Source organism: Carassius auratus, chromosome 30 (genome assembly GCF_003368295.1).
Source record: "Carassius auratus strain Wakin chromosome 30, ASM336829v1, whole genome shotgun sequence".
Taxonomy (NCBI): Eukaryota; Metazoa; Chordata; class Actinopteri; order Cypriniformes; family Cyprinidae; genus Carassius; species Carassius auratus.
In genome coordinates this window covers 14,232,215-14,247,551 of record NC_039272.1, presented here as the reverse complement: position 1 = coordinate 14,247,551, position 15,337 = coordinate 14,232,215, and the positions used below count along the sequence as shown (strand labels likewise).

At 36.3% G+C, this 15,337-nt stretch overlaps 1 protein-coding gene across 2 annotated transcripts in view; it reads left to right on the top strand.

Annotated features, from left to right (window-relative positions):
* si:dkey-61l1.4 (collagen alpha-1(I) chain) overlaps positions 1–14,805 on the top strand; it is a 45,029-nt gene extending 30,224 nt beyond the window's left edge. For both annotated transcript variants that reach the window (XM_026211521.1, XM_026211522.1), the window contains 56 exons: positions 421–528; positions 719–772; positions 885–938; positions 1,242–1,286; positions 1,410–1,463; positions 1,542–1,586; positions 1,906–1,959; positions 2,308–2,352; positions 2,453–2,506; positions 2,634–2,678; positions 2,785–2,838; positions 3,089–3,133; positions 3,243–3,296; positions 3,405–3,512; positions 3,630–3,683; positions 3,885–3,938; positions 4,317–4,361; positions 4,451–4,504; positions 4,644–4,688; positions 5,424–5,477; positions 5,663–5,716; positions 5,805–5,858; positions 5,961–6,014; positions 6,100–6,153; positions 6,254–6,298; positions 6,396–6,440; positions 6,751–6,858; positions 6,967–7,020; positions 7,099–7,152; positions 7,418–7,471; positions 7,581–7,688; positions 8,186–8,239; positions 8,349–8,456; positions 8,558–8,611; positions 8,709–8,762; positions 8,861–8,914; positions 9,114–9,167; positions 9,248–9,355; positions 9,439–9,492; positions 9,627–9,680; positions 9,820–9,873; positions 10,048–10,101; positions 10,187–10,240; positions 10,345–10,398; positions 10,490–10,543; positions 10,624–10,677; positions 10,809–10,862; positions 10,949–11,002; positions 11,777–11,794; positions 11,898–11,951; positions 12,053–12,115; positions 12,250–12,415; positions 12,518–12,624; positions 13,134–13,211; positions 13,289–13,471; positions 13,554–14,805. In XM_026211521.1, the coding sequence (XP_026067306.1) occupies positions 421–528; positions 719–772; positions 885–938; positions 1,242–1,286; positions 1,410–1,463; positions 1,542–1,586; positions 1,906–1,959; positions 2,308–2,352; positions 2,453–2,506; positions 2,634–2,678; positions 2,785–2,838; positions 3,089–3,133; positions 3,243–3,296; positions 3,405–3,512; positions 3,630–3,683; positions 3,885–3,938; positions 4,317–4,361; positions 4,451–4,504; positions 4,644–4,688; positions 5,424–5,477; positions 5,663–5,716; positions 5,805–5,858; positions 5,961–6,014; positions 6,100–6,153; positions 6,254–6,298; positions 6,396–6,440; positions 6,751–6,858; positions 6,967–7,020; positions 7,099–7,152; positions 7,418–7,471; positions 7,581–7,688; positions 8,186–8,239; positions 8,349–8,456; positions 8,558–8,611; positions 8,709–8,762; positions 8,861–8,914; positions 9,114–9,167; positions 9,248–9,355; positions 9,439–9,492; positions 9,627–9,680; positions 9,820–9,873; positions 10,048–10,101; positions 10,187–10,240; positions 10,345–10,398; positions 10,490–10,543; positions 10,624–10,677; positions 10,809–10,862; positions 10,949–11,002; positions 11,777–11,794; positions 11,898–11,951; positions 12,053–12,115; positions 12,250–12,415; positions 12,518–12,624; positions 13,134–13,211; positions 13,289–13,471; positions 13,554–13,709 (3,660 nt within the window). In that variant the 3' untranslated portion in view covers positions 13,710–14,805. The remainder of the gene's footprint in view (positions 1–420; positions 529–718; positions 773–884; positions 939–1,241; positions 1,287–1,409; positions 1,464–1,541; positions 1,587–1,905; positions 1,960–2,307; positions 2,353–2,452; positions 2,507–2,633; positions 2,679–2,784; positions 2,839–3,088; positions 3,134–3,242; positions 3,297–3,404; positions 3,513–3,629; positions 3,684–3,884; positions 3,939–4,316; positions 4,362–4,450; positions 4,505–4,643; positions 4,689–5,423; positions 5,478–5,662; positions 5,717–5,804; positions 5,859–5,960; positions 6,015–6,099; positions 6,154–6,253; positions 6,299–6,395; positions 6,441–6,750; positions 6,859–6,966; positions 7,021–7,098; positions 7,153–7,417; positions 7,472–7,580; positions 7,689–8,185; positions 8,240–8,348; positions 8,457–8,557; positions 8,612–8,708; positions 8,763–8,860; positions 8,915–9,113; positions 9,168–9,247; positions 9,356–9,438; positions 9,493–9,626; positions 9,681–9,819; positions 9,874–10,047; positions 10,102–10,186; positions 10,241–10,344; positions 10,399–10,489; positions 10,544–10,623; positions 10,678–10,808; positions 10,863–10,948; positions 11,003–11,776; positions 11,795–11,897; positions 11,952–12,052; positions 12,116–12,249; positions 12,416–12,517; positions 12,625–13,133; positions 13,212–13,288; positions 13,472–13,553) is intronic.
* Positions 14,806–15,337: the final 532 nt, after the last annotated feature.

Below are 15,337 nucleotides of genomic sequence, written 5' to 3'. Positions count from 1 at the left end.
CAATGGTATCTTCAACAAAGGTTAAATCATACTATGAGGTACACTACTGTTCAAAAGTTTGGGGTAAATATGATTTTTTTTTAAGTAAGTCTCTTATGCATTCATTTGATGAAAAATGCAGCAAATTCAGTACTATTGTTATTTAAAGTAACTGTTTTCTATTTAATATGTTAAAATGTAATTAATTCCTATGATGGCAAAGCTGAAATTTTAGCATCCAATAGAGAGTTCAAAGGCACAACATTGTAACAATTTAAAAGTATTTACTTTTGATCAGTTTAATGCATCTTTGATAAATAAATTTATTAATAATACATTTCTTTCAAAAGAAAATCTTACTGACCCCAAACCTTTAAAAACTGGTGCAGATTTATGCAAAGTGCCTACAGGATTTAGTTACAAGCAAACATTTTATAATAGGGTGGCATTGGACCAAAGGGTGTTCGAGGCAGAGCAGGGACTCAAGGAAGAGACGGAGAGAAAGGTCCTGATGGGGTGACAGGATCTCCAGGGGTTCCTGGCCTACAGGTGAGACTAAGGTCATGGGACGTCTGCAGTAGTTTTTTGTAATAGTTGTAAAAGTTCAAGTTGGGACACAAGTGTGAATGTGGTAATGTTTTCGGATAGATTATGGTAAAGCTATGAATTTTAGCTGTGGGACATATGAACTTGAATTGCAGAAAACAATATGTTTGTATATTTCTGGTTGTGGCTCAAGGGTCCTCGCGGTTACAAAGGGGACACAGCGCCCCCCGGTGAGAAAGGAGATGAGGTACAGTATGAGGATACATTATATTCTGAAATGCATGACCCTGTAACTGTCTTATACAGGATTATAATATACTTAATATAGTATAAAGCAGTTTTCCTGCCTCCATGAACAGGGTTTTCCTGGTGCTCCTGGCCTCAGAGGAGACAAAGGACAGACTGGCCTGAAGGTAAAGAAAGCCTTCAACCGAAGGATTTATGATGCATTTAATGAATTGAATTAAACATTTATATAGTGCGCTATTGTGTTTTGGTGTACACCCAAAACTCTTTACAATCATGTGTGGGGTCTCTCCTCAACCACCACCAATTGATTTGTATGTACTGTTTATATTTAGAAATGTAACATCTATATTGCCCCCTAGTGAATGAGGAGGGGACACTACCATAAAAAAAGTATTATTTTCTATAGTTATAATGGAATTATTGGTTATGCCTCTGTAATTTATTTATTTATTTATTTTTTTAAATAGGGCTCCAAAGGAGAAATTGGGTTTACTGGCTATTCTGGTCCTCCAGTGAGTAAATCATATTCTTGCACTGCTAATATGAAACATTATTACTAGTAACTGGTGTTAGTATCTTTTCTTATATTGTAGTAAATATTATGCATGAATGGTTTTCTTTTCTTTTCTTTTAAGGGACCGGTTGGTTTACAAGGTGTTCAAGGGATTCCTGGACCACCTGGTCCTAAGGTGATTGATTCAACTGACAATTTATTTGTGTGTGTTTTTACATTGATCTTGACAGTATAAAGAATTTTGTTTTTATAGGGGGATCCAGGACATGATGGAAAGCGTGGTCCTCCAGGGACAGTGGTGAGTCATAAATCTGGAGTCATAAATCATGCCTGAGACACTTGTAAAAGCTTTAAAAAAAAAAAAAAATTGTGCAGATTACTCAAAAAATTCCAACAAATTTTGACATAATTCAACATTGCCACTGCCTAATTTTAAATATTTCTTATATGTATAACTGACTATATCTAACTATAAAGTGGATATTCGTTTATAGCCAAAATGAAAATCCATTTGGGAAAACTGAATTGGGGACAGTAATTACTTCTTATTAAAAAATAATTTTGGTGTTTATGGATATTGCTTAATGATGCTCAGTTATGAGTTTGTGTCTTGCCAGGGCGCACCAGGTGCTACAGGATTGGTTGGTGCACAAGGTGTTAATGGCTCAGAAGTGAGTGATTGCTTACTACAAATTCAGTGATAGTCTACCCCAAAATAAAGATTGTTTTATTGTTTTCCAAACCCATAAGACTCTATACTGTTGAACATAAAAGAAGACTGAACATTGTTTGTAGCCAAACCATTTGGGTTCCCATTGATTTCCATTCTATTTCTTGCCCATACAATGAAAGGCATTGAGAACCAATATTGTTTTCGTTATCAAAATTCTTTGTAATATTTGCCCTTATGTTTAACAGAAGAAAGAAAGTCATATGGGTCAGGAAATGACAAGAGGATGAGTAAATTTTCAAAGAAAGACTTGATTTGGTTATAAACCAAAACACTTTTGCTGTTACAGGGGGACGCTGGCCCTGCTGGCCCTGTGGGGCGGAAAGGTCCTCAGGTATACAACATTGTTTTGTGTCATTGCTTCATGAAATCTGTTCTTAGAGAATGCTCAGAAGTTGAAATGATATAAAACTTGTCCTGACTGTTCCTCCTAGGGGCCTAGAGGGATCGAGGGACACAGGGGTCCACCTGGTGATCCAGGATCACAGGTAAAGTTTATCATGTAGGCTAGCAATACTCCTACTCCCAATGAAGTAGAAAAACATCTAAATATGGGTCTGTTGTGATATTCAATCAAGAGTACGTTTTGTCATGGATGTTTTTTTTATTCCACAGGGTCTTCAAGGTCAGGCTGGTCCACAGGGTCTCAAAGGTGACAGAGTAAGTTTTCAAACTTGTTCTGTGTACATGTAGCATACATACAATTGCATGTGTATTATATGTTTACAAAATGGAAGCCCTAGATTTTTTTTTTGTGTTTGGACAGGGTCCGGAGGGTCCAGCAGGTAACAGAGGGCTACAAGGCATTGAAGGGCCCATGGTGAGTCTGTTTGTCAATACATTCAATGCAATCTAGAGGAAAACATTGATACAATTCCTTATAAACATAAATAGCAGACTTTCAACAACCAATATGGCCTTAAAGTTGCTACTGTGTTCTGACAGGCTGGAAACATGCCTAGTTTATCTATTTTTGGTTTTGTACAGTAGTAAATCAATTTATATATTCTTTTGCTGATGATAATTCAGTTAGGAGTCATTAATTACCATTCATTCATTCATTGATTTAGGGTACAACTGGAGATCCAGGTCTAAAAGGCTTTCCAGGTGTCACAGTAAGATATCTGATTCAAATTTCACCATATGTATGACATTTTAGTTAATATTTGTAAATGGATGTATTTTATCATGTATTACCTCAATAATTAATGACTCTAAATTCAGGGTATTAGGGGACCCGATGGAGAGAAGGGTGACAGAGGACCCAAGGGGAATAAAGTAATCACCAGCACACAATAAATTCAGCATAATACGTTCAAAAAGCTTTAAATGCATAATTGGAGGATTCATGAAATTGCTTGTTTATGATTATACTGTATGTTTTAGGGACTAAAAGGAGCATCAGGGATCATGGGCCCACAGGGTGAAAGGGGCCAGTCAGGCCTTCCCGGTTTCCCTGGTGTCAAAGGTCAGCCAGGTGCTCAAGGTGTCCAGGTATACTTACTTTCAATTCTTTATATACATATATGGCATAATCTTTAGCAAGTGAGATTCAAAATAAGGTTTCATGACGAAATACATTTGTTTTTCTCTCACCCTTTTCCCCCACAGGGTATAAATGGTGAAGTAGGTCCTCAGGGAACACTTGGAAAAGAGGGTCAAAAGGTCAGAGTGCTTTATGACTTTCAGGTGGAACGATCAGACCAAAAGCATTCTTGTAGCTCACCATTTTACATCAATCCACCTGTGATTGGTCGTCTAAAAAAGTGCTGCCCAAAGGCTCTTTCACTGTGTCCTACTAATATATGCACCTAAATCAATGACATCTCTTTCTTTCTTTTTCTTTTTTCTTTTTTGGAAAAAAAGGGCAGCAGGGGTGAACCCGGTGATAATGGAAGAACAGGACTCAGAGGATCCAAAGTAAATTTGCCATTTGTTTTATATAAAAATCTGAAAAATCCTTAGACCAACAGTCTATATATATATATATATATATATATATATATATATATATATATATATATATATATATATATATATATATATATATATATATATATATATATATATATATATATATATATATATAGTTTAAGGAAAAAGTCATATTATTTTGAGAAATATTTATTAATAAAATGTCCAGTTTTAAATTAGGTTTTAAATCCTAAGATATAATTTGTTTTATGTTTTGTTTCATGAATAAGCTAGCTACTTAACATTATGTGTTATGAATGAACGGAATGTAAATGGTCCTGTATCGTTTGATCACATCCACTCACGTTGTTTCTGTATGCTCAGGGTCGATCTGGCCAACACGGTCCCCCTGGTGTACCTGGAATAGTGGTAGGGAAATTGTATTTGAGTAAACTGAGTACAGATTTATTTGGTTCAGGTTTTATTGAATTGATCTTATTAATTTGCTGTTTTTGCAGGGTTTACGAGGTCCAATTGGTGCCGAGGGACCAGAAGGAAAGCCTGGTACACAGGTTCCCATTTCATACATTTAATATCAAGTTATTTTTTGATCAGTGATTGTGATTTATCATATATGAATTATTTGCTTTATCATTACACCAAAAAAAAAAAATATCTAAATAGTGTTGATTTTATGTATCTGTCTTGCAGGGAGTTTCTGGTTCTGTTGGAAGCCCAGGGGATAAAGGACCTAATGTATGTTTCTCATCAACCATTTTATAAGATATATTAGTCAGTTGAGAGCAGATTGCTGCTATAGTAAAAGCGTGTTGTAAAGACTGATAGCAGATGATTATTTAAAAGAGCTATTACCAACATTAGACCTCAGAAGAAGGAGAAACACTTAATACAGGCATGTCGAGGTCAGAAAGATCAGAGACTATTAAACTTTACAAGGTCTTAAACATCCTGTCGGGTTGGTCCTTCTGTCATGGAGGAAAGATCTCTGTTTCAGCATGACAGCAAGAGCCTGAAACATGTTTTGTTAGTGTTAAACTGGTAGACTGAATCATAAGTCTCTATCATGTGTCTGTTTTATATTTTTGTGTACTGTACCCTACAAATTCAATTGTCAGCTTAATTATAGGAAGATGTTTAAATGAATTTCATAACGTCTTCGTATTGCTTTATTGACAGCAGCACATGAGCTGCAAGAGCAAGTGTGTGTAAAACCTGGATATGTTGTAATCCAGTATAATTTAAGAATGATCTAAAGATGATCTTGTGCTTCAGTGGAAGAAAGAACATTTTAATCTAGAAGGAGTTAACAGGGTCAGTGTCACAAATTAGATTAGTAGCCTAGAAATAAGAAGAATTCGAAATATTTGTATTCCTTTTACATCAAATGGTATTCATTGTGGACTTTTTTAGTCATTCATTCATTTCTCTAGTCATATATCATATATCTTCTGTAATATTTGTTATCTAAAGGGCCTGAAGGGGATGATTGGAGAACCAGGAAAACAAGGCCCTCCAGGCTCACAGGTGAGCATAACAACGGGACAAACAAGGACTGTGGAAAAATGAACATTTTACACAGTAGTCAAACTTTGAAAAGCAAACCATCACAGAATTGTGATTTGAATTCAAAAGCATTTTCATTCTTGTTCATTAACATTTGCTGAAAACACAACTGTTCATTACCAATTCATGGTTTTTCGTCTCATTAGGGCTCACCTGGACATCCAGGCCAAGATGGCACTCTAGGCCCTCCTGGTGAGAAGGTAAGTCTTTCAAAGCATTGTATTGCTGTAATAATGTAATTAATGCATAGTTTTCACATATATCACCAGTGTGTGTGTTTGTTATCAGGGTTTCACTGGAAAACCAGGCATTGCAGGTGCTCAAGGGCCTGTAGGCATGTATGTAAGTGGCACTATCCCGCATAAACCAGTCTAGACTGAAATGAAAATTCATGATCGGCTTGTAGCAGCGATTTGATTCTATATGCTGTTTTCTTGCTCTCAGGGTTATCCAGGAGCCACAGGCATTCGTGGACAGCCAGGTCACATTGGAGAGAGGGTTAGAACTTTCTGCTGTAAATATTTTACTATGAATTTTTTTCTGGATGTCGCATTACATATATTGTGTGAATGTGCATCTGCAGGGTGAACCTGGCATCAGGGGTCCTCTGGGTCCACCAGGGCAAAGAGGTCCACCAGTAAGTTGATCTGAATGTCATCTGCTAATTATCATTAATGTTATGACATTTTAGTCATTTCTTCTCTAAAACAATTGTTACCTTGTTAACACCTTTAAAGGGTTTACGAGGCCCGTCTGGTGAGGGGGGCCCACGTGGACCACCGGTGAAGTAACTTCTACATTCATAGAGCTAAATATTGCAATAGCACTGCTTTTTTAAATTCAGAAAGGGTATTAATAATGTTTTCAAAATTTTTTTAGGGTCGCCAAGGGGAAGCAGGACCTGCTGGCTTGCGAGGACTGCCTGTATGCGGCCTTCAGTTTGAATTATACATTTAGATTTAGTAGTCGAAAGTAGTGAAAGTATAATAAGTGATTTTAAATGTATATTATATAATGTCATTTTAAATAGTATGTGTATTTTGTATTGAAATGCACATATAATAATTTCTATGTATTTTATATTAATTGTGAAATAGCCTGAATGCTGATGAACATTATGCTTTTTATGCAGTCAGCACTGTTGAATATCAAAAGATCATCACGTTTAAGGAATTGTTGTTCATTACATGTTGTACACAACACGTTGTGTTTGTGTGCCTGTGTGTCAATTCAGGGGCCCCCAGGACTGCCAGGGATTGAAGGAGTAGCTGGAAAGCCGGGCCCCCCAGGGAGCCAGGGGCCTCGGGGGCCACAGGGAAAACAAGGACCAATTGGATTGCCAGTGAGTGGGTACCCCTCACTTCGATTATGACATTTTTAGGATAGTTTTCAAATAATTTAAAGAGAAAGTTACAATCTGAGATTCTGATCATATTCTGCTGTTCTTCAGGGTTCACCGGGAACAAGTGGAATGGTTGGTCAAGCAGGAGAGAAAGGAGGGCAGGTATTGTAAGCATTTCAGTTTTCTAAAGCTGTTACATAAAACAGGATTCAGCATTTGATTTATAATGCTCTTCTTTAGGGAATGCCAGGACATTCAGGTGACCCTGGATCCATTGGATTGGATGGACCACAGGTTGGTTCATTTCAATTCATTCAGAATGAACTGCTGTTAGGAGGCATCCTGTTTGAGTTTCCTGAATCAAATTCTACTTTTCTTGGGCAGCATACCAAAAATGAAAGCAACTTGATCTCTGGTTTAGTATGTTTTTAACAAAGGCATGAGAATATTTTGATATAAGGAACATAGCAAGTGCTATGAGATGCTATGAGACAACAAGTGCTAGAGATCTTGTTTTAGCTTGTTTTAGCATACAGTTTATTCGCTGTTTCTACTGTAGGGCTATCCTGGTCCAGTTGGTTTTGAGGGACCAACAGGGCTAAAAGGAGAACATGTAAGTGTTGGTACTGATTTAAATGTATCTATCAAAACCACAAAATATGTCAGCTTACACTCCAGGATTTTTCCAATTTAAATGATTTAACGAGGGTATTTGATTTTAGGGATCACCTGGACCCATTGGGAAGCCTGGTCCAAATGGCCATCAGGGAGAACAGGGACCTCAGGGCTCTCAGGGAATGCAGGGCGCACCAGGACCACGTGGCAAAGAGGTCAGTTACAGTGATTACATGAGGCTTCAAGTCTCATCAAGCCTTACTATGCTAAATTTGTGTCCATTAAGAGTTTTTTTTAACAAGCAAATGATTTTATTTAGCAAGGACTTCAAAAGTGACAGAAAAATATTTCACAAAAATATTAAGCAGCACAACTGTTTTTTGTAACACTGATAATAATAAGAAATGTTAGACACAGACTGGAGTAATGGCTGCTGAAAATCCAGCTTTCCATCAGAAGAATAAATTATGTTTTAAAATAGATTGAAATAGAAAACAATAATTTTTTAATTGTAATTATTTTACAGTTTAAATTTTTTTTTTTTTCTTTTTTTTTATCAAATGAATACATCCCTGCCCTGGTGAACATAAGAGAGTTCTTTTTTAAAAAAAATCTTACTTATGCCAAACAGTAGTGCTTATATCTTAAACATCTGTGTTATTTTAAAATGCATTACAATAAATTATAATGAATATGACTTTTTCACATATAGGGAGGTATTGGACCTCCAGGTGAAATTGGTGATCCTGGGCCTAAAGGACAAAAGGTAAAATAACTGCACAATACTAAGTAATATTTCATTAGATGAGCTGCAAAGGTCTATGCTATGAACAGTTTCTACACAAAGTGAAGTAACTGTATTCTTATTCAAACAGGGTGCCCCTGGACATCGAGGATTCTCTGGACAACAAGGCCCATCTGGATTTCTGGGGGACAGAGGAGCGAGAGGACTGAAGGGGAATAAAGGCTACATTGGACCACAAGTTAGTGATCTTGCTGAGCAAAACCCATTTCTGTTGGACAGACCAACCTAACTTCTGTACACTGTAAATACGTCATAAAATAATGATTGTCTCTTCACAAGGGTCAGAATGGATTGATGGGAAAGCCTGGTCCATCAGGTTTGATGGGTCTAGAGGTAGGATTTTTATAGAAGATGGACCTAAATCAACTTATGTGATTGTAGTTTTTGGAGTCGTCGGTTGGTTGAGTTTGTAAGTTGGCTTTCAATGCAGGGTTTGATAGGCCTTCGGGGACCACCAGGAGCAAATGGTTTACCAGGCCCAAAGGTATTGCTTCAAGTTTCTTTCATCAAGTTTCCTTGTAATAGATCAGGATTACTCTTATGCATTTCTTAATGTAACAGACCTACTCTTTGTTTCATAAGGGGGAAACTGGATCACCTGGGGCACCTGGCCATCCAGGAGATCAAGGCAATCGGGTAAAATCAATGATTGTTTTCCATGGGACAACAGTTTGGGTAAAATAACATTAGAATTGTGAACTGGGAACAAGACGAGATGCTGCATTTCTCTCACTGCCCTTTTTTGCATATATATTGGCTGCTATATAAGATTACAGGAACTGAGGAAACCTCTCAATGTCAAATTAAAGTCATTATGTTTTTGTTTCATCTACAGGGAATAGCTGGGCAGAGAGGCTTACAAGGGGTTATGGGGAAGGCAGGACCTCAGGTTAGTACGGCTAGCCATTTCAAGGTAAATCCCGGTTACAGTGCTAGATTTTCAGTGGATAAATAATACTGATATTGCAGGGAGCCGTGGGTCCCAGAGGCCCCGAGGGCTTATTGGGTCCAAAGGGTATGCCGGGACAAGAGGGACCTAAAGGTGAACCAGGAAGACAAGGACCTCCAGGACAAATGGTGAGGCTCTAAATTAAAGAAGAATTTTTATAACGAGCATCTAAAATCTGCTTGATGTCAGCTGATGATTGTCTCTTGTCTAGGGACCACCGGGCCTTCCTGGTAACAAAGGACCCTCTGCATTACCAGGAAATGAGGTAGAGTTTCAACATAATATCGTCCAAACTTATTAACATATTATGTTAAATAGCAATATATGCATCTTCTTTGCATGTGATCAAAATTCTGAAATGTATTTATTAATTTAATTGCATTGTGCTGTTATTTCCAGGGACTTCCAGGGGAAATGGGACCTGATGGCCCTGTTGGCCCACCAGGGCCACAAGTCAGTATTTGTGTGATCTATCATCAAGAAAAATTCTGTAATGATTCAGCAACTAAATGATGATATTCTTTCACCACCTGAAGACTGGGAATGATGTATCATTTTTGTTTTATTATGTACTGTATTATTAATGTTTTAGGGTCCAACTGGCAAATCTGGGCCTCAGGGAAGGGATGGACCGAAAGGTCAGAAGGTCAGAGTGATCGAAATCAGTTTATTCATCATATGTTTGGATTAGATTTGCAATCTGATATCATAACATTCACTTACTCCTTCTCTAGTTGCTCTGTTAATTTCTGAAAATATTACAACTAATCACTGTAACAATCAGTCTTACTGTATATACTATACATTTCACATTTTTCAGGGAAATGATGGTCTGGATGGACCTCCTGGAAAACCAGGGCATGCTGGGAAGAGAGTAAGTACAGTGTCAAGGTTTTTTAAATTAATTTATTATTTTTTCAGCATTAACAGAACAGTTTTAATTATTCTTTGACTGTTAGGGGAAAAAGGGAAAAGCTGGTCAGAGGGGTCTCAGAGGATCTAGAGGGGAGAAGGTACTCATTTATTAATTAGTCATTTTTAAATGCTACTTAACCTGGAAAGATATGATCTTCATCACAAATAACTGCATAAGCAGCTTTTTTGTTATGTGTAACAGGGCCAACAGGGAGCAATGGGAAATATTGGACCTCCTGGCAGACCAGGACAATATGTAAATGAATACATATGGTTAATGTACAGATGATATATATGATGATAAGACAATGAGAATATTCACCAGTGGTCTACATTTATTGTTTCAGGGTTTACCAGGTATTCGAGGCGAGAAAGGAAAGAGCGGCAAAAAGGGCTTTGAGGTTTGGGGCTTTAAAAGAAATGTCATATTAGATCTGACAAAACTGAGAACCTTGAGGCTTACTCTTCTTTCTGTCTATAGGGAGAGAAAGGGGAACTTGGGCCACTTGGTCCTCCAGGGGGAGATGGACTGAAGGTACCTTCATTCATCTTAATCAAATGCTAAAAGAAACTGAAAAGACTCAAGGCATATGTTAATATTTTGTGTGCATAAATACTGAAATTGTTAGTTATAGTGTCTGACTTTTAATTATTGGATTATTTCAGGGGGAGCAGGGCCTAACCGGGGAAAAGGGGAGACAGGGGCTGAAGGGAGAGCAGGTGATATACAGTATTTAGATGTGCATGTAAATGTACAATGAGATTGTTGGTATGTAGAATATAGAATCCTTTCTGCCTCTTTTTAGGGGGATATTGGCCCGACCGGTAAAAGAGGGACCCCAGGTCTACCAGGGATGCCGGTAAGTTATTGCCACACTGCATTAAATAAAAATAAAGTATTTTCCAAATAATTGCCTGTTTTTTTCTAGACTATTATAACCCAAATTGTTTAAATTGGTCATTTAAAATGTCTTATTTTTAAACTCTACTGTTTAAATTCTTGGTGTCAGTAAGATTTATTTTTAAAGCTTTTAAAAGAAAACTCCAGATTGTTGTATTTATTTAAAAAAAAAATCAGTAAAAAGCATAATATTATAAAATCATTTTACAAAATAAAATGTACTATTCTAGTGATGACAAAGCTAATTTTTAAACCGTCATTACTCTCATCTTATGAGTCACATGATATTCAGAAATATTTCCAATATGTAGATTTGGTGCTCAAGAAACATTTCTTCTTAATGTTATCAATGTTGAAACCAGTTTTGCGGCTTGATATTTTTATGAAAACCGTGATGCCTTTTTTTCTCCAGGATTGTTTGATGAATAAAACCTTCAAATGAACAGCTTTAAATTGAAATAAAAATTTTGTGCAACAATATAAATATCAAAAATCTATTTAACGCATCCTTGCTGAAAGTATGCATTAATTTATAAACAAAAACAAAAAAAGACCGCAGTGTATATTTAGAATAAAGTTAATATTTCAAGATTAAATTATGTTAAATGTATTCTGAATTATTAAATGCTCAGATCCAAGAAAAAATCACTTTGAGGTCAGTAGCATTAGACACTTTTGTACACAAATGATACTCACGTTAGCTACTCACTGTGTCCATTTCTTCACTCCACAGGGCCTGTTTGGAGAAAAGGTTTGGAACAAACATTTAAACACAGGATTAAATACACATTCTTCTCTTATCTAGTTTACTTTTGCAGTTAACATTTGTCAATAATGAAATGTTATTTATTCAGGGTTTAAAAGGATATCCAGGACTTACTGGTCTAAAAGGAAAGCGTGGACCTCCTGTGAGTTTGACAGTATTGACAGACACCTAAGTGATATATGAAAAACATGAGTCATGACATTAATGTATGAGCTGTTCTAACTGTACCTGTGTTTATTTTAGGGTCCACCAGGTCTTCCAGGTCCACCGGGCTTGTCTCTGAACCTAACACTGACTCAGCTAAAAGTAAGCAGCTGATAAGTGATTTTAGAATATTTCAAATGTTTTTGCTCAGAATCCATTCATTGCATAATATATTTAATGAGGTGTTAAGTTAATCGCGGTGTGACAATGCTTTTTATATTTCCTACACAAATTAGGACCTCATGTACCTCTCTGACAAGTCCAACTATCCACTTATTAAGACTCTGCTGGACTCCCTTCAACAAGACCTGCGATTCTTCATAGATCCTCCAGATGGCACTAAAGAGCATCCAGCCACCACCTGCTTAGAGTTGATGCTCAGTCACCCCAACTTTACCAGTGGTCAGACTCATTCTCATGAATGTTATTGTTCATTTGTAGACCTAACTGTATTATTCTGCTCTGTGTGAATCATTATACTTACTATTGTTGTTGTTGTCTCAGGAATGTATTATATCGACCCAAATCAGGGCAGTCCTGCTGATGCTTTGCTGGTATATTGTAACTTCGGAGCAGGTGGACAAACATGTTTGCCACCCCTGCAGCCAAAGGTAAGTACATATTTCCTCGGCATCTGATAGGATCGCCATATGTGGAGAAAAAAAAAAGTGTGATAAAATAGCTTAAATGCATCCTGAAACTTTCAGTACTCAAATCTCACGGCTTTTCAAAAGTTTGGAGTAGGTGAGAAGTAGTAAAAACAGTAATATTGTGAAATATTATTACAGTTTTAAAATAAGTGTTATCTATATTACTATAGATAAAAATATTATTTATTTTTGTGATGGCAAAGCTGAATTTGGATCTTCAGTGTCGCATGCATATCGGTGTTAAAAACAGTTTTTTCAGGATCTATTGTTGAATATAACGTTCTAATGAACAACGCTTATTTAAAATAGAAAACCTGTACTGTCTTTACTGTCACTTGTGATCACTTTAATGCATCCTTGTTGATATAAAAGTATTAATTTCTTTAAAAAAGAAATCTTACTGACTTCACAGTTTTAAGCTTTGTGTTAAGTGAATATTCATCTGATAATGAGACGCCTCTCTGCTTCAGATCCCCATGAAATCTTGGCTCAAAGACACCATGCCAGACTCATTTACATGGCTGAGCACTATAGATGGTGGCTTTCAGGTATGTTGTTGCTCAGAACCCACTAAATCCTGCCACCGTGCATTTCCCACCTGAGAAAGTCATTGTCGTCTTTTTAGTTTGATTACATGGAAACTGGCGTGGTACAAATGAGATTCCTACGACTCAACAGCAAGTTTGTGAAGCAGAACATCACTTTTTCATGCCAGCCAAACAGCCACCAGGGCTCCAATGAAAGAGACATTAAGTTCCTCGCAGATTCAAGAAGACAGAGCTTTCTGGGAACATTACTGGATTGTGAAGTAAGATAACTATATCTAAATGATAACAGATTGCATTGTTGTCGGTTTAATTTTCTTATGTCCCCTTTCTGTCTGTGTTTAGCCTGTAGGGTCACCTGATACAGGTCCTCGAGAGTCCGTGTTCCAGTTTGAGACCGAAGACCTGGAGCTTTTACCAGTCAGAGATCTGGCTTTATTTGACCACAGTGACACAACAGAACCGTTTGAGTTTACTGTAGGACAAGTCTGCTTCAGCTAAAACACACAAACACATTTGAGGACTTGCTGATCTGTTGTGCAGAGCCCTTACTGATAGCTCTCTGCTGAGACAAGAATCAGAACCAAGAACCATAAGCAAAAATCAGGACGTTACTCTACTGTTCTCCATCTGCTGTGGGAATGGAGGTTCCTAATGAAGTTTTCACCTCGAGTTTACAGTGTACCTTCCGTACAATAAACTGATTTGTTGTCCATTGGCAACAGCAATCTCATGAGGGGATGTAATATATTGTTTACAATGCTTGTTTTCTGTTAAATAACTGATTATTTATGTAATGTCAGGATGTTACTCGTCATATTTTAAGAGCAGTTCACTTCCACAAACCATGATTTCCTCAAAAAAGCCCTTTGATTCAGGTTTTGTTGCACCTTATTACAAAGAGCACTGTGATATACATTACATGGCCAAAAATGTCTGAACAGTTTAACACCAAGGTGTGCATGATGAACGTATAATATTAAAACCTTTGGCATTAATAGGTAGTTCATCCACTCTATACTGCTGTTCCAGCTTCTGTTCTTCTTGGAAGGCTTTTAAACATATGCAGAGATTTGCTGTCACGTTTGGCCATGTGATGTATGTGGCACTCAAATCTGATACTATTTAAACAATGTGCCTTGAACATAAAATATACTGGGCACTGCTTGTGAAGACTAATAACATGAATTAATTAGTATAAGAATATTTTGGTCAGACAGTTGCTGTTGGACCATTGTTTATGGTGGATCTAATGGAATTCACTATACATTAATTAACACATTATGATGATTGTTTCTGAATAATACATTGTTTTTCTTGTGTGCAAATAGCAAAAAGAGTCCTGTTAAAAATAATGACAATTTAACTCATTGTAAAAGTAGCTCATTGCAATCTGTTTTTATAACAAACTTATTTTATGCAAAAGTGTGTTTTATTGTTGGGTATGTTATGGTTGCCTTAGTAAAAACCAAAAGAAGTCCTCAAGGGTTTGTGTTCTTTCAGGTTACTGTTTGCATTTAAAATGCCTTCAGTATGAATTATAATAACAGCAAGGAATTTTTTCTGTTTTTTAAAGTTGGGAAGTGCACGTTAATATCTTCAGGAATCAGGTCACTGTTAATGGTAAAACTTAAGTATTGTAAATATTACTTTGCCAAAGAAACCCCCAGATAAAACATTTAAAAACTTAATATAAAAATATTAAATAATTATATAAATTACAGTTCAAAACTTGATCTGTAAGATTTATATATATATATATATATATATATATATATATATATATATATATATGAAATTTTATTATAATAAAAATTTTCAAATGTATTTTTTTACTCTGATGGCAAAGCTGAATTTTAAGTCTTCTGCATAACATAATCCTTGAGAAATAATTTTAATATGCTTTTTGGCGCTCAAGAAACATCTCTTATCACTGCTGACATTGTGCTGCTCAATATTTTTGTGGAAATAACAGTGACATTTTTTTTCTGGATTATTGCAATAAACAATGTAACTATATAAAACTCACTTTTGATCAACTGATCGATTTAATTAATCTTTGCAGTATAAATGTCATTTATTTATTTTTTACAAAGAAATCTAATATTTAAAATGGCTAAGCGCGTTTT